This window comes from Antedon mediterranea, chromosome 3, assembly GCF_964355755.1.
Source record: "Antedon mediterranea chromosome 3, ecAntMedi1.1, whole genome shotgun sequence".
NCBI lineage: Eukaryota > Metazoa > Echinodermata > Crinoidea > Comatulida > Antedonidae > Antedon > Antedon mediterranea.
In genome coordinates, this window is record NC_092672.1 from 35,603,535 (window position 1) to 35,621,842 (window position 18,308).

At 34.2% G+C, this 18,308-nt stretch overlaps 2 protein-coding genes across 4 annotated transcripts; both read right to left on the reverse strand.

Annotated features, from left to right (window-relative positions):
- Positions 1-429: 429 nt before the first annotated feature.
- On the reverse strand, positions 430-3,903 carry LOC140043922 (dehydrogenase/reductase SDR family member 11-like). Its single transcript, XM_072088409.1, has 7 exons — positions 3,388-3,903; positions 2,765-2,974; positions 1,994-2,088; positions 1,530-1,659; positions 1,098-1,184; positions 753-818; positions 430-660 (listed from the first exon to the last, which is right to left on the reverse strand). Exons 1-7 carry the CDS (start codon positions 3,526-3,528, stop codon positions 619-621), a joined length of 771 nt encoding a protein of 256 aa, XP_071944510.1. The 5' UTR covers positions 3,529-3,903; the 3' UTR covers positions 430-618.
- Positions 3,904-4,703: 800 nt separating this feature from the next.
- Positions 4,704-15,621, reverse strand: LOC140045394 (equilibrative nucleobase transporter 1-like). 3 transcript variants are annotated; one of them, XM_072090259.1, is made up of 11 exons: positions 15,495-15,621; positions 12,239-12,627; positions 11,486-11,609; positions 10,186-10,278; positions 9,800-10,034; positions 9,366-9,566; positions 8,751-8,864; positions 8,124-8,316; positions 7,395-7,518; positions 6,839-6,977; positions 4,704-6,162 (listed from the first exon to the last, which is right to left on the reverse strand). In XM_072090259.1, exons 2-10 carry the CDS (start codon positions 12,577-12,579, stop codon positions 6,840-6,842), a joined length of 1,563 nt encoding a protein of 520 aa, XP_071946360.1. In that variant the 5' UTR covers positions 12,580-12,627; positions 15,495-15,621; the 3' UTR covers positions 4,704-6,162; position 6,839. The 3 variants fall into 3 exon arrangements, with proteins under 3 accessions (XP_071946360.1, XP_071946358.1, XP_071946359.1); XM_072090257.1 differs by having other exon boundaries at positions 4,704-6,977; XM_072090258.1 differs by lacking the exon at positions 15,495-15,621 and adding an exon at positions 15,453-15,482 and having other exon boundaries at positions 4,704-6,977.
- Positions 15,622-18,308: the final 2,687 nt, after the last annotated feature.

Sequence of the window (18,308 nt, forward strand, 5' to 3'; positions counted from 1 at the left end):
ACGTTTGATCACCATTGTGACGTACATATACGGACACGCGCTTATGCGTTAAATGATGGGGAACATGACCCGCCTTATTGTTCTGATAAATAATAATTTATTTACTTCCTTTCCGTTCTTGCTTCACCATGAACAAGTGTTTGAAAGTGAAAACACTAAATAATTGCACCGTTGGGTATTCAAAATGGACCGAATTTATAGCGACATGTATTTTCATGATGGGGAACATGACCCGCCTTATTGTTCTGATAAATAATAATTTTATTTACTTCCTTTCTGTTCTTGTTGCTTCACCATGAACAAGTGTTTGAAAGCGAAAACCACTCAATACGACTAATTGCACCGTTTTTGGGTATTCAAAATAAACCGAATTTATAGCGACCTGTATTTTCGGTAATTATAAGGCAAAAAAATAAATAAAAACACACATTGTAAACAATAGTCCTTTAATATATCAATAACATAATATTAAATGGTTTTGAGAAAATTATTTCCAATATTAATATTATTAAACCATCTAGAACGAGGGAACATAACGTCTATGACGCCCGCTATTGACGATCCCAGTAGGACCGACGGACAAACCGATGCTGCTTTATCGGTAGTTCGTTGGTTGATCTAATCTTTTTGTTCAACAGGACGAATGAGCACTTCAAAGATCTGAAATAATAAAATGTAAGGTTAGATACACGACAGAAATTTATAATTCTAAAATTTCTATCTTGAGTAAATTAACAAAGGTAGGCGTTTACCTGTACGTGTGGCGGTGCGTGTAGCGCATGTAGTACCGAACTGGCAATATCCTGCGGCTGCAGATACTGAAATTGAAAAAATAAATTTATTTTAATTATCACTAATCAAACACGATGTTATGCCCATAACATATTTTACATTCCATTTCTCCAAATGGGACTAAAGACTAAACGTTGTCAGCGCGAAATACATGTTTTGCAGTCACAGACGCATTTTGCCATATTATGTACCGTAAATAGGCCTGCTAATATCCGCTGCGTTTCACCTGTATTTGTAAGATTTTGTATAGATTATGAAATGTATATTGGGATTAAATTAATAATGAACTTGATAATGTAACAAACCGGAAACTCTGAGGCCATCTTCTTTGCTCTTTCTTCTCCGAACAGAGTTGGGTAAAATTGGGTTTCTACCTTTCCAGGTGATATATTCTTAAAAGAGAAAAAATGTAGTCATAATCATCATACATACAATCATCGTCATTCCTTGCATCCCCACATAATAATTATATATTCAACGTCGTCTGTTCATCATCATTATCAATGTAATTAATGCATCACATTATTATTAGTGCGCCCTTTTTCTTCACAGTTATTTTGCGCCACCAATATTATGGCGTCATTATCATGTTGGTTGACGTCATTATCATTTTCGTCATCAATCACAGCACGAGCAACATACTGCACTAAACGCTTTTCAAACCACTTCAAAATATATAAAATTAAATATTTTCGGCCAATTGCTAAAAATCAATAATACTAAAAAACCAAGCATACCGTAACTCTAATGTGAGAATTTTTCAATCTCAGTTCTTGCCTTACTCCTTCTGATATAGCCGTTATCATGTATTTGGTTCCACTGTAAAACCCAATGGTTGATCCAACACCTATACGATGGCCGGCAATACTAACAAACAAACAAAAAGAAAACACTCAGAAACTGAGTGAAGTACTTGGCAAAATATATCAGGGAAAACATTATTCGGAAATAGAGGGCTCACTACTTGATATTTTGTAAATGGGAAAAGGGGTGATGAAGTTGGGGGTGGGGGTGCTAAAGTTGGGGGTGGGGGTGCTAATCTGCGACTTGCATCCTACTGTGCACAACTAGGTGAATAATAATCGGTAGTAAAGCAGCGCATTCATTGGCTTGTACTCACTGTATGACATGTGTAGGCTAAATGTGTACAAGCAATAATTAGGCCTACATATAATCATTTGTAAAGTTATGAGTATTGTACCTGTTTAAGAAGATAATATGACCATCGTCGACTCCATTTTTCATCATCTGAGCGACGGCCTCTCTTGTGCATATAGCCACACCCATTACGTTCACCTGTAAAACAAACGGATGGGAAAAATAATAACGCCTGACAGGAATGTGTTTAGATTACCATATTTAAGGCTAAGATGTATTGTCCCCCAAAAACATGAAAAATAAAGATTAATTAAATCAGACTTTGAATATGTTATTTTGTAGTTTTAATAAAGTTAATCACTTCCGTAGGACAAAAAAAACGTTTTCACTTATAAAATGACAAATGGTAAAATTTCACCAAAAACCATTGGCTGGCAGCCAATTTGACCATTTTTTGCTTTAAATTACAGTTTCTCAGGTAAATACATTTTTTCGATCCAATTTTTGGATGGCATGTTAAGAATTATTTTTTCAGGGGGACAGTATATCTTTAATAAAACAGCTAGCTAGATTGCAAAAAGAAGGCCACGCGTGAATTCTCGTTGATGCAGCCTCAGCATAGTAAAATCTTCTTTCGAATTTTCCGCTTCTTCTTGCACGACATGACGCTGTGTTTGTAAATAGGCCTAACGTCGGTTATGCGTGGTTCCACTAGAGACGCAACACAACGATGTAACGCAATGTAGGGGATTTGACCAATCACGAGTGTTTAATTATTCGAATTGTCGCTTGTCATTGGTCAACTCGCTTGCATTGCGTCCTAGTGGAAAGCAAGCTTAATACTGGTTCTTTTTAAAGGTACAACGGTACTTACATCTAACATATATTGCCATCTATCCGTCTTTCCAGACAGCAATGGGCTATCAAGAGCAAGACCAGCGTTGTTCACACAGACGTCTACTCCGCCAAACTTCTCCTGGATCTCTTTGAACATAGCTAGGATATCGGATTCCTTGCTTACGTCACAGACAAGTGGGTGCATCAGTCCTGGTGAGTGTTTGGCGTTCAGTTCATCAGCTATTGCCTGTAAAAGTCGTAAAGATTGATATTAAAAGAATATTATACTCTACAGTTTGTACTGTAGTATATCGGCTCAATACAATTACTATATAGTTAGGCCTATATATTTGTAAAGGCAATCCCGTCACAAGATTCACATCTTTCTTGGATCTGCCTTCGTCCAGTTTCTTTATTATCTCTTGCCATTGTTTTTTTTTTTTTTTTACTTTTTGTCTTTTGGACGTTAATAAATGTTTTTTTGAAATGTTACATGAAATTCCAAGTTTATGATAAAAATGATGCTACTGCCTAACGATTGGATTGCATGATGTATTGTACATATGAAAACTCATTTTGGTGTTTAACGTTTCAAATAATCTTATTATAAAATATCAACATAATAATACTTTAAAAAATAGATTAAAAACATAACCTGACCTTGAGTTGATGAAATACATCAGCCTTTACGCAGGTTACCACCTTCATCCCTTGCTCAACCAATCTACGAGCGATTTGCTCTCCGTTTCCCGACGACGCACCCGTTACCAGGGCAACACGTCCAACCCATCGTTCTGCCATACTGCAATGTCCGGTTAAAACTTCAGGAATGTCCGGTTAAAATGCTGGAATGTCCGGCTTCGTTCAAAGTTATGTTATTGCAGCTAGGCAATTTGAGCAAGAGTGAGCGTTCGTACACGCGGTGTACCGGTATATTTATTCAGTGATAACATTAAACGACCCTAATAATAAGACCGCCTCGGGGACCGCCTATCTATGAAAGTCTGGCGTGATCAACACTCTATTTGAAGAGAGATTGCAACATATGTGTAGGCTTCCTAAATCACAAAGCAATCTCACCATATGGGATCAAACTATAGATTGTGTAGCCCGCTATGTTATGTGCAAATATACAAAGAGGGATAACAGGTCGCGTATTATAAAGTCCATAGATTATGCCAATTCATTGTAAACTACTTGTTGCAGTTGTTTTTAGTTTAATAGTTGTTGGCAACGGGTTTCTTTAAAAATGAAATAACCGGGTAGATTATGTGAACGAAGCCAATCCAATATGTTAAATTTTACTAGGACTGTCAATCATGAACATTTAACGACAACCTGGGTGCCAAAGCGTCTCATGCGAGCGCATGCCCGGGAGTTTTCGTAGATATAATATACTGAGACGCGTCCGATTGTTCACGATTTATGGAACAGCATCGTACGACGAGGCCCGACGAAGCGTCTTTAGTCGTCGGTGTTGAATGCCGAAGAGTCCTCTTGAGATAGCGTCAGGCGTAGTTTTTAGGTCGTCGTGAGAACTTTAAGCATGCTTATTTCTTTTGGTCTGGTCGTACGACGCTGTCTGGCCGAGTTGGAATTAACGAATATTTTTTGCTTTAAATTACATGTTTTTTCATGTATATAATTTTTTTGTCGCTCTAAATCTTTGTCAATGTTGATAACTATTATGTGACATTAAAATGGCATATTCAACAACAAAAAATTATTTTTCTGGGGGACAATTACATCTTTAACCGTTACTGAAACAAGCGCTATATCAGTAAATGCCAGTAAAAATATGGAATATGTGGTAAACAAAATTCCAGGGTCTGCATGACCGAAACATGACCTGCACTTTAAAAGACCTTTATAGGTCAGGTTTACACATTGCATCACAGGCTCTCTTAATGGCCATTAATTGATACATTTATCCTTGAGTGAAGACAGAGTACACATATAAAAGTTTAAATGAAAAGTTCTGCACAATATTTTAATAGTAAAGGGTAAGATATTAAGTACCACTGCGAAAATGCTAACATTTACAATAATGAGTTAATAATACCACATTCTAACACATGACCATATTAGGTAATAATCCAGGAATGTAGACCGAGTTGTACAGTATATACCGTATTTATTCGAATAAGTGCCCCGCTTTGAATAAATGTGCCCCGCTTTGAATAAATGTCTCCCTCAAATAAACACCCCTACCCCACTCCCATAGAACATTATGTTGAATAAAGCTCCTTTATAAACGCCCAGAGGCCTGCATATATACACAATATTGTATTACAAGACATTTCTATTTGTAGTAGAATTCATTGAGTGACATGATCTACAATAATTACCAATCATTTTTATACAATTTTTACTGTATTTTATCACTTTCTCGATATTAATTGAGTTGTATTTTTTTCATATAGGGGGTATTTATTTGATTATACATATTACACTCAACAAAATAAACGCCTCCCCAAATAAATGCCCTAAACCCCTTGAACAATAAACGCCCAGGGCACTTTTATTCGAATAAATACGGTATTATAATAATTACTGCCTGTTTATATCCATAATACTTCATGGTAACACTAGCTAGATGAACCTGGGTCGAATTCTTGAAAAATTCGACGATAAATTTCAATTTTAAAACCCACAAAAATTGACTAAAACAAATTTGAATGTTGATTAGAAGATTAGCCTTCTAAATAAAGATTCAAATATGGCCACTTACGACTCACCGCATTGTGGGTATATCACATTAAATGAATGTTTGTAATTCAACGTCATGTAACATTTAAGTACGGATACATTATGGTATTAAGGGGAATGGATTAAAACATTACATCTAGCGTTAAAACTATTACATAATGTAAATGTAATACAGTCTGTCGCATCTATCGTTTGCTAAAAACATATTTTATAGCAATATAATTAGCTTAAAATTATACAGATTACTGTATACAAATAAAACAAGTGTTAAAATAAACTGCTTTGTGATATAAAATTATTTTTGTTAAATACTGCTGGTTTCTTATCTAAATGTTTTCTATATTTGCGTTTCTACTAAGCCTTTTCCGATTTGGAAGTGAAACAGCCTATTTTGTTTTTGCCTATTTTATAAAATTAATACAAAATAGCTTTTAAATAACATAGTTGTTCGCTGGTAAAACTAGCCTTAAAGCCCTCTAGGCTTATTTATTAAATAATTCATAAAACTAAGTTCATTCTTCCTATTTTAAACTTAATCTTTGTTTTTAATAACAATAAAATTGAATGTAAGTGAGTTTACAACCCAAGTGTTTAGACACTGGTTTTAATTTGCTGCAATAATGACACACACAGAGTTGGTGAGTGGTTGAGGCATGGACCTATAAATTATAGGTCTGAACTTGATATTGTAAAATAAACTTGAATTGAGGTCCATGGTTGAGGTAACTGGAATGTGAACATTTACCTGGTTTAATTTATCAATGTATAACTGTATTTACTAATTATTACTATTGTGCCTTCAAGCTTGGTTCCCGCCTTTGACGTAAACAAACCGCAAGTAAATTTACCAATCATGATGCAATACATCATCCTGTCATGATTGGTCAACTTACTTTTGTTTCGCCTACATCCATGTGTTACGTCGAAGGCAAAATTAAATAAGACTTCTCACAATAATCGGTCCACAATTACTTAACCTCTAGTATTAAGTGTGCGTATTCTGTTTATAACCTTTTTTGCTTCGCAAAATACTTTTTTACACAACTTCATAGTATTGTTATTAGTATTATTAGTTTTCTCAATTGTATACTTCCCCTCCCCAAATTAATTCCCCTCCCTAACTCCCCCTCCTCAACTCACTTTCTTTCTAAATAATTAAAGTATACCCCAAGATTTAAAATGTTATGAAACTAGAAAAATGAACAAGAGAAATTCAGCCTTAACAGCTACATATATTATATATAAACCATTCCACTGTCCAGTAAAAATGACATTAAAATCATGTGATAACATTTAAAAAAAAAAGGACAATAGGAAAGTGAAGGGTACTAAACAACAAGTATCAATTCATACTATATATGTATTAGTAAAAAGTACAAAAATAAAGACAAGGTGTTTATACTTTAAGTAACTGTTGGTGACAATGGGTCTGCTGTACCGTTCTGCTGGCTTATGGCAACACGCTTCTTTTTCACATAAAAATGAATGTACAGGGGTAGCAGAAAGGGGACAAAGTTGAGTACCAACACAAATATGTTCACCTGAAAGAAAACAATCAAGAACATTTCATCTAAGCATCAGTTTTTTTTTCATAAATACAGGAAAGAAGGAGAGATAACAGAAAGAGAGAGAGGGCAAAAGCAAGAGAAAAGGCAGGATTGTGCGGAGAGAGGAAAAGCGGTATTGAAAGGGTTGGGGGAAGATGGGATGTTTGAGGAGAACTGAGTGAAAGGGAAGGTTGAAAAATTAGAGTGTGGGAGGGGCAAGCGAGTCAAAGAAGAAGAGAGTGAAAGGAAATGACTGCGGAAAGAAGAAGGTGAAAGTGGGGGGGGGGGGGGAGAGGAGAAAATATGTGAGAGGGGAAAGAAAGATGTGAGGGGGAAAAGAGAGGAGTTGGGAGGTGGGGGGGGGGGTGTTAATTTGACAGATAAAATACATAAATATGCATAACAACTTACTGCTAATGGATCACCTCCAGATACACTTTGGGTGATTCGAAACAAAGGCCTCTGAAGGAGACCAAACACAGCAGTCAAAATCATACCAGATCCATACAAAGCACCAAAGTATTGCATTGGAAATCTACAGTAAATAGATAAGTAACAAACAATTCACAATATACTGTAAGTAGTTGAATAGGTAGATTTTCTTTCTTTTTTTTATTTAATAAGCATCCAACCGCGAGCACAAACTATATTATATATATTACAGGATGGATAAATTATAGTTTAATTTTATACTTTCTTTTGTCCATTTATATACTGTATTTTGTTTACATTTATGTAGTTAAGAACTGAATCACTTTGGAAATCAGTACATTGTATTGAAAGTGTATTTCAGAATAAAGAAAGATTAAATAAAATAAATAAATTTATCATGCTTATAAACTAAGTCTCATTTTTTGGCTTAGGGAGTAAAGTTACAACTCAGGCACTAGGTCAGGATTGAACCCCGCACCTTGGCATTGGAAGGCAAGCATGTTAACCACCAAGCTACAGCTCCACTACAATTAACAAAAAGATAACAATATAAGTAGTACAATGAGTAGATTCTGTCTCTTTCTCAATTCTAGGATTTTCAAGATGCTTTAAAAAATGCCACTACCTAAGTCTTATACAAAAAGGCATGGTTTGTGATTTGAGTACTGAGTATTACTTACTAATGGAAGAAATAAATAAAAAACTTACGCAGTGGCGATGAAGGCTGCTGCAAGTCCGTACAAGAACGCACGACTCAACACTTGTAGAACAAACGTTACATACTGCACCTCTAATATCGGGACAATGATCATGACACAAAAGAGCAAAGTGATGATGATGGTGACCACAAACGCCAAGATGCTGTCTTCAAGATCGTCAAGGAATGTACGTTCACTGGCATCTAATAATGAAATTTGTATTTTTTTTTTCATTTATGTATTTATGCACATGTGGCCAAGGGATAACCAATAGTAAATTAATTACTGTCCTATCAGATAGGATTTTGTGAAGCAGTTCACTGGGGGGAACCCCCTACTTGTCTCGAATGATAACCCGAGTAACTGTGTACACTGGACCTACGGTTCTTATCCAAGAAGACTTCTTCCACCACCAGAACGAGGAGCAAGTTGGCCTCGAACTCATGCCGATATGGTAGGGTAAACAGCGCCCCTGCCATAAAAGCTCGACCATATTGGCTTATTAGCTTTACTTCTTGACAAAAACTTACCTCATGGTAGTTTTCAATTACCATAATAAAATTCATATATGTACACTACAACCCTTCCTTTCGAACATACCTATTCAGAGGGAAATTAAACAGTGAAACAAATTTACCTCTTCCAGTTGATGTTTTCTTCTTGCGGTTTCTATCCAGTATCAAGCCACAGAGGGGTGCGAATAAAATACCACAGAACTGTACCGATGCAAATGCAGACGTGTACTTGCTCACTAGATATAAACAAAAACTTCATAATTTACTTATATACTTATCTTATTACTCATAAGAAGCTAAAATTAAAAAAACGTTCACATTTTTGTAAGACAATGATAATTAACTTCATTCATCGATTTAATTATTTACCCATAGTTTAGCTATTAAGTTTAAATTACAACTAAAAAATAGCATTACCAACAGGTAATTAACTTCTACAGTCCGAATAGATTTGCTGAAACTGACATTTGTTCCAATTTTTATGATTTAATTGATTGGAAAACGTGATAGAGGAAATGTTATTAATAACTAAATCAATTAATGATTATTATTTAAATTGATTCAATTTCCTTAATTTTATGCTCAATTACTATTACACTAGAACTATACACATTAATGACACTACTATGAGACCGTTCCACCAATGCTAAGCCTCCCTAACCCCACCCGCTCACTCAAAATCCCACACCTCTACCCCAAATATGGAGATCCACAAATTTAATTTGTGTTTAAATTACCTTCACTTTTGTCACAAGACATTCCATTTATCCACGGGTTGAACGTCCCCAGAAAGAACCAATGACGTAACTGGATCACCGACAGCCATAACAACAACAATAGATACATAGGCGATATAAAACACGTTCGTAGGTTCGGATACTCGCGCTCAAGGAGATCATGTAGCTGCGATTGACTTGAATTTTTATCATCTGTTTTGTCTGAAATTTGAGTTGAATATATTACATGATATAAATTGCTGAAGGACACTTATATGAACTTATTTCATATGAACCTTACCATATGGCCATATGAACCATACCATGATGTGAGGTCATATGAACCTTACGATAGTCATATGAACCTACCATAGGGTCATATAAAGAATATATATTATTATTTCCGAATTTTGGTTTTAGAGATAGCCGAGTCTTGTATGAACTTTGACCCTTACCGACATGACTTCCGTTTACTTTCTCAGATTCACCATACACTTTCATCTCTTCCTGTTCTGGTGGATTTTCTTTTGTTTCTTCATCCACCTTGGTTGGTTTTCCCCAGTCACTGGGTAAAGGCCAGGGAATGTGTTTCACTGGCAGAAAGATCCACGTATTGAGGTTGAACCCGAGGGTGGCTACAGCCAAGATGATAAACGACGTTTGCATTGATACACCGCCGTCATATCCAATCTGTAACAAACAAAATCAAAATGCTTCAAAATATTTTAGTGGAAAAATCATATCTATAACATTTCAACAATCACATTATTTTGAATTCTATAAAACAATAAAAGAACAATTACTTTTAAATAACTATTAAATAAATGTTAAAAATAATTACCTTAACAAGTAACATAACAAATGCGGACGAGTCAAATGCACCACTAAACGCAGTAACTATTGTAGAGCGCCATCGTCCAAACAGATTTCCAACCTAAACAAAAGAATGCATAAATCAAGCATTTTATTTATTTGTTATTGTATGCAGAATAAACATACGGTCCTCTCTCCTTCATCATTTGTTGATTGTACACAATTTATTATTTTCTTTTGTTTGTATTCAGTGGCGTAACACAGAGACATGAGGCCCCTAAGTTTAGGAACCCTAAGTGGCCCTCCATCGCTGGAGGCCTTGGGCATTTTAGCCTTTTTCCACATATTTTAATGCCGGTTTTTTCCTCTGGGCATAAGCTCAGGGGCCCCTGGGTTAAGCCAGTGAGCGCTCATAGCATTTACGCCACTGTTTGTATTATTATCATATGGAGAGTTTGTCTGAAATAAAAGTTGAATGAAATTAGGTTTGCAGTCTGAGTAAACCACAAGTGTATTGTAGAAACAAATGTGTGTACAGCAAACATATTTTACTATACTTCATTCCCACAAGCGACACAACACAAGAAAGCAAATGATTTGACCAATTACAGGCGATGAATTATTCAAACTTGTCATTGGTCAGCTCGCCATATGCTGCATCTTTAGTAGGAACCAAGATAAAATTAAGTCTTGTTGCGAGGGTTGCATAATGTTTTGATTTACAACATGTGGAAAAGTCAGGATTTCCTGTAATTGACAACAATGCTAACTCAATTAAAATAACGTTGTTGGGAGAGGATAATCCTAGAGGAATAGGTTCCCTTGCCTTGTCAACATAGTCATACTAGAAGCAGTACTCATTTCTGACACTTTGATATTACGTTGTAAATCTCAAATTTCTCTAATGCAAATTTTAGGAAATGATGATTTATTATTTCAACAGGATATTAAAAAGTTTCTATTTAGTTGGTGACGTCATATTTAGTGTGTAATTCTGCGAAGAAAATGACCCAATATGATAAATATTTCTTTTTGGTACGTTTTCAACCATAGGCCTTGGCCAATGTGTATACTTTTTGTAATCGTCATATTTCAGCCGTACAGTATATATGGTACTAAATAATCAGTTGGATATTAGTTTAAAGTTTTGATTCGTAAATCACAGAGTTAGTTTGTTTTTTTCCGGTTATTACATCCATTAATTGTATTCTTTACTAACTACATAATCTTTGCATTAACTCCACTTTATCATGGTATACCCAGACTTTATATCAACGTTCATTAAATCATTTACAGCGGTCATGGATGGAAAGCAAGTGTAGTCTTACCTGTATATTGGAGAGTAAAATCATGATACCACCGCTTGACAAAAACATGGTAGCAGGAAATAAGATGTTGGGCTTTTCAGGGTCACTGAGGGCTAGCAGAATGAATGCTAACGCTAAGAAAACACTGAAAATAAATGAAAAATAATAATTTGTAAAAAAATTTAAACAATCCAACAATGCTGACGAGAATTGCAGTGCCAGCGGTATCTTTTAGAATGAACTAGCTTTTGACATTATCTAAAATGGAAACCGCGGATTAATTAAATCAAACTTTACATTATTAAAAAAACAAGTCATGAATATTTTGTATTTGAGTTCCCAGCTCATGGAAAGTCAAACTTTTCACTATATTCTTCCGATTCTCCCTAACTATATTTCTTATCATTAAGGCATGATTAACTAAATTAAACTTTATGTTTATAATATAAAACAAATAAGGAATTGTATTTGACTCTCCAGCTTATGGAAGACACTGTATTTTTTTATTCATTAGTATTTATTCATAAAACAAAAAGATAAAAACATGCTATCAAAAATGCTGAATTTTGTTTAAAATTTACAAAATATGTATAGGCCTAAAATTGGTAAAAAATACTTTAAAAAAATAATTAATGCTATATATAGGTAATAAAAAATAAATAAATTGAAACATCAAAATACATATAACTATTCTCATTCAACTATATTTTGTATCGTTCATTATTGTATCATAATGCTCTGTTCTCATTTAATTTATGCCACTATGCTATTTACCTGAATACAATGCGTACAAGTCTGGTTCCATATTTATCATATATCGGCCCTATTATGAATGCGGTTCCGTTAATAGTGAATGCCGCAACCATGAAAACCACTTGGAGTTTTCCATCTTGTCCCGGGCACGAAATTTCTGTTGAATTTACCACGCTTCCACACGAATCATCTGACTCGTTTAATAGTGGGGCAACAGTAGAATCCGCATCACATTCGTCGCTGAAGAAACCACGATCTTTCAAAATGAATACGAGCGCTACCCAACCGTACGTGAGCCCGCCGAAAAATAAACATTCGCTGAAACTGCACAAGAAAGTCAGAATCTTTTTAGACTGTTTCATTTTCTTTTTCCGACTTCTACTTAGGTTCTGCGACTGTCAGAATTTTGTCTGAAATAAAACAGTAATAAATAAACTGTGTTTTAAAAAACAGGTGCAAGTACAAATACTGTGAACATTAAAATGCCAAGTGAGATTGAAAAGCTTTAAGACAACTCAGTTCATGCCTTGCTCTCAGATCCAGACATTATTTGGACATTATTGGTTGGTTGAAGGACGTGCAGGTATATATGTTACAGTTTGCATTAAACTGCATGGCAATGTCGAATTAGAATAATATGCTGATGATCTATTTTAATTATTCAGACCTTACAAAGCTGGTATAATGAAACAATATGTAGATGTGTAAAAGTGAGGGTAATTAGTAGTGTAGATGCAGCTATTGCTACTTTACATTTACTGTAACCAAAATGAAGCTTTACAAATAAAATTCTTCTTACTAATTATCATACTGCATTTTTGTTTGATTTCCAAGAAAAAGGTTAAAAAACAGATTGGATGGATGTTTAAAATGAATAAAAACTAATCATTTTCATATTCTAATTAGAGTAATTAGAGTAAAAATTGTATTGTACTCTGCACAATAAATAGAAAAGAAATTGTTGTAATTGATATGCAGACTAGAGAACAACTGCCACAGACTACTGTACAACACAGAATAAACTAAATCATTTAAACAAATTGATGACAAAGTAAATTGATTTGAATGAATGTGTATAATCTAATAGAAAATTGGTTACGGTTATATATCACATTAGGGTGGGAGCTAATTTTTTTTTTAAGATACCCTCGATAATATTACAGGTTTACAGCATGTCTCAACACAAATTGACAGGGCTGACATATGGACAGTTTAGTAGTTAACCTATAATATTAACATTTCCTAAATAAATGAAAAACAGCTGTTTACTACTAAATAAATGTAAACTGATGAAAATAATGCTTTACTGTTTCTATTGTGGCATAAAACAAATAACATTTAGGTGACTGTGAGTGTACAGTACAGTAGGTGAACCATTTATAAAACATTTAATTTTAGTTTGGGAACCAGGACTACATTTTCTTGGTTGAGTGGAGAAAACACAGATGTCGCACACACAGTAAAACATGGATCATAAATAAAAATGATGTTTGGAATATTTAAAATAGGATAGATATAGAAAGTACAAAATAAATGCACTCATGTCATTTTATTATTCTGATCATAAAACAGATTCATTTAAATTACATTCTTGAGTGACGGTAACTATTTTCAATTGCACATTTTTTTTAACTTAAAGTGAAGGTAAAGTTTAAATTAGGGTTAAATCGAACTTTCAGACAACAATGGTTGATTATTCCACATGTGTTTTGATATTTTTAAAATAAACATGCATTTTTTACTACAGGTGTCATATAGTAAATCTGTCAATTATGCAGTATCAAATCCTAGTTGAACTTGAATGGAGTATGCATGGAAAACTATAAATTGAGATATTATAGGAGTGGAAAGTACAATATACATACAGTAATAATGTATAGCCATCTTAGGCCTATAATTTATGTGATGAAAAACATGAAGTAAGTAGGCCGGTTATACCTATGTCACTTCCCAATAATAACAAATTTAATTTTGTTTCATAAATTCTTGCTCCCCTTTCCCTGGTAAATAGTTCACACTTTTTTAGGCTAGACTGAAGAAAATGATAAATCAAATTTTTCTAGGTTGGTTTATTGGAATCAATAATTATGCAATAATATGAGACTGGTGTACTACAAAAACAAAATGACAAATGTGAATATCATGGTTAAATGTAAAATAATTGATTGATGATTGATAAAATGTTTATATAACTAATAGAATTTACTCATACAGCATGTATTAAGGTGTCATGGTGTGTTCTTAAAATTAATTTTTACAGTATATTACATATCAATTGTATAACCCACTATATGACCCCGGAGAGAGGTGCGTCATTTGTCCAATGTGCTTCATACCTTATGAATACCAGGACACACCTCTGCATCAAAAAAGTGACTAATTACCTTTAGGATTAGGTGACAATTGTCGTATTCGAGTGTACCGTTAAGTAGTTTTTCCGTTAAGTACTTCTTTAACGGAGTATTTTGAGCGTTGAGATTGTTCTTAACGAAAAAGCTTTCGTTGTCAACGTTTTCTATTCGAATGACTTTCTGTTGAGCACAAATTTACAATTCGAATACAAAAAGTATTCAACAAATCTTTACGTTGACAACGAAAGTTCCCAATCGAATATGACAATTGTTCTTAACGAAAAAGCTTTCGTTGTCAACGTTTTTTATTCGAATGACTTTCTGTTGAGCACAAATTTACAATTCGAATACAAAAAGTACTCAACGAATCTTTACGTTGACAACGAAAGTTCCCAATCGAATACGACAAATGAGACACCAATTTTGAAGAACAATGATGCATTGTGACAAATGTTCATGATATGACATACCATTATTTAGGTTTTTTGACACACACCTGCATCAATAATAACTATTTGTGAATGATGCACCTAGGTGTTAAGAACATCGAGGCATTTGCATAATGTTCTTTTTATAAAAATATTGAGTAGGCCTAAGTCTAAGAGGGCCCAATTATTTATAAGAAAGGCCAATTACAATACATTATTCTTATTATTCATAGATAGTGTGCACGTGAAGACAGTCTAATGGACAATTTAATTGGCTAGGCCCTACTACCACCACCACCAGCATCTACCTCTACACTCTATCTCTAAGCCCGGACGTTAGAATCTATTAATTTTATACTCATTCATTTATTTAGGAGGCCTACGACCGACGACAAAGGTAGGCCAAGGCATATATCAAACTATACAGTCGTTTATTGTAATAACAAGCCCAATTACCTTTTCTAGCAATACGAATTAATAAAGAAATTATTTACATACTATCATATAAAATATTTTCTGTGATATATCAGTAAAAACATATTTCCAATCACTTCCCAACAGTAGCAGGCATGATTCAGAGCCATATATATAAAGAGTTACGACATTGGATTATAGTCACGTGATATGCAGATCAATTTGTGTCAAACTTGTCTCAGTTAATGCATGTAAAGTATAGGAGCAAGAAAATACTTTGAACTTTTTCTTATATTTAACAAAATGTAATTGCACATTTTACGGTGAAATATCAATGTGCACATCAGCGTACAGAAGTACTTGCGGCAAAGAATGTTGCGCGCGCGTGCGCTAGTACATAATAAAGTTCGATTGATTGATTCTTGAACGAAACATCCCATTATAACTACATCCTATTATTATTAATAACAATTATGTAATATTTTCAATTCATAATGCATGCTTTGATGACTAAATAAAATAATAAAGTGTCGTGGATATATTTGTTAATATATTGAATAGGGTATGCCCAATATTAAAGATGTATTGTCCCTTGAAACACAAAAAAATGAAGGTCAAAATATTCTAAATTTAAAGTGGCCATATCAAAGTAATATTAAAGTTATTCACTTTAAGTCGAAAATTTGAGCCAAAAACAACAAGTTTACGTAATTAACAGGTAAATTAGTTTGATTACATTTCATCTGGAAAATCGTCACGAGCGAAAGTAAACAAAGATTTCAAACCATGAGTATGCATTATGTATATGCTAAATTAGGATTGTTTACAACTCGTCACGGTTAAGAAGGTATTTTCACACAGATCATGAGGAAGTTTTATGATTATGCATACAGAGTAGCCAAACAAGCGCGTTTCATTATGGGATATGTTTTGATTGAAAACTTTGACTGGAAGTCAAAGTTATTTTTCGAAATCTTTTATTTTTTATTTTTTTGGAATTAGTCAAAGGGACAATACATCTTTAAAATAATAAAGGCAAATTATTACAAATGAAATGATGAACGAGTCTCTGAAAGTTTGTGTCAAAAACACACAGAGAGCCATATGCTGTAAAAAAAGAGGGGTGAATTTGTGTGTTTTTGTATTGGTTCATGCTTTGATGTATGGCCCTAGACACAATATGTTACCAAATTAATACCATTAATAAAATTAATTACAAAAATAAAAACGGAATATAAGCGTTATTTCATAGACAAAACAATAAAAAAAATAATGCATGAATTACAGGAAAACGCTACACAAAATAGACGCGCGCGCCTTCAGCGTGCGAATTCTTTGACACAAAAATGGCTTCTAATTTTCAATGTCGTTACTCTTTATGGTTCTGGCATGGTTACTTATGGGCGCCCTCTACAAAACAAAAATTCTTAATTGGTTTTTTTTTAAACAATAGTTGGAAACAATTGGATCTAAAAAAAAATATTTACCTAAAAAAACTGTAATTTAAAGTTTAAAAAATAGTCAAATTGGCTGTCAGCCAATGGGTTTTGGTTAATTTTTTAGTGAAAACATTTGTTTCGGGTTTTTTTTCTATGGAAGTGAATAACATTATTAAAACTACAAAATACCCTATTCAAAGTCTGATTTAAGTAATCTTCATTTTTCATGCTTTACGGGTACAATACATCTTTAAAAACTCCTAGTATCAGTAAATCATGCGCTGATGTAAAACAAACAATACAACAATATTAATTAATGTACGTTGTGTAAAACCATAGAATAGTTAATTTGCTTTAATCTATTATTATAAGTGAGAGAGTTTGTCTGTCTGTTTGTTTGTCTGTTTGTTTGTTATACAAAATTTTGTTACTGCACATAATCTTACATATGGGGTATCAAAATGACCGCAATTGTACCGGGAATGTTCTAAGCTATATTTCAACATCATCCGCCACCTAGGATCCAAGTTAGGGACCAAAATGTGGTCAAAACCCCCACTTTCGATGTTTGTTCGTTATACAAATTTCTGTTTCTGCACGTAACCATGCGTATGGGGTATCAAAATGATGGCAATTGTACCCGGAAGGTTTTAAACTACATTTAAAAAAATTCCCCCGGCTCTTGGGGTTTTTGTCGGAGGGGTGGTGGGTGGGGGGGGGGGGGGTGGTGTGGTGGTTTGTGATGTTATTTTTGCTAGGGCTCGGGGTTGTAGGCTATCGAATTGTAAAATTATACTACAAAAGTTTTACAGTATTTTAATTATCCTCAGCAAGGTGTTTGGGGAAATATAGATATAGATATACATATTTTATTCATTAACCAATATGACACCTATTCAATTACACATTTAGCAAAGTACTTTAACCATATCCAGCTATGTATCGGTCTCTTGGATTTTCTCATTACAGACATCAATTCCTGTGTGAACATACACACGTTGTTTACCGTTACTGTGTTCAACTACATCACGATGCCTCCAAGGAAAAAACTTTGGGGTTGGGAGTTGTGCTTCAGGGGATAGTGGGGGTTTTGCTTAGACCAGAATTGTGTTTGGAAAATGTTAAAGTATTTAATTATTCCTGGGAAGCGGCTGGGACTTTGGGGTGGGGATGTAGGTCTATCACAATGACCGAAACTGTATTTGGAATGTTTTAAACTACATTTGAAAACTGCCACTGAGGGATTATGGGTTGGGAGTGATAATAACATAATTTGTACTGGAACCAGCTTCAACACATCACCCAGTGTATCTGGGGTGTGTTTGTAGGGGGAGGAGGAGCGAAATTGCGTAATGAAGTAGCCTATATGATTGGATTGTACTAGGAAAAGTTACTAAATTTGAACTGTCCAGGGGAGGAGTTAAGGTTTGTTGATGGTGGCTGGGGTGGTGAAAGAAGA

Excerpts from the sequence above, each read along its gene's own strand:
- LOC140043922 (XM_072088409.1), bottom strand. The coding sequence starts at position 3,528 with ATGGCAGAACGATGGGTTGGACGTGTTGCCCTGGTAACGGGTGCGTCG. Across the intron at positions 2,975-3,387 it reads ATGTATTTCATCAACTCAAG|GCAATAGCTGATGAACTGAA; the intron begins GTCAGGTTATGT and ends CGACTTTTACAG. Across the intron at positions 1,185-1,529 it reads ATTCTCACATTAGAGTTACG|AATATATCACCTGGAAAGGT; the intron begins GTATGCTTGGTT and ends TTCTCTTTTAAG.
- LOC140045394 (XM_072090259.1), bottom strand. The coding sequence starts at position 12,579 with ATGAAACAGTCTAAAAAGATTCTGACTTTCTTGTGCAGTTTCAGCGAA. Across the intron at positions 7,519-8,123 it reads GCAGCCTTCATCGCCACTGC|ATTTCCAATGCAATACTTTG; the intron begins GTAAGTTTTTTA and ends TATTTACTGTAG. Across the intron at positions 6,978-7,394 it reads CTGGAGGTGATCCATTAGCA|GTGAACATATTTGTGTTGGT; the intron begins GTAAGTTGTTAT and ends GTTTTCTTTCAG.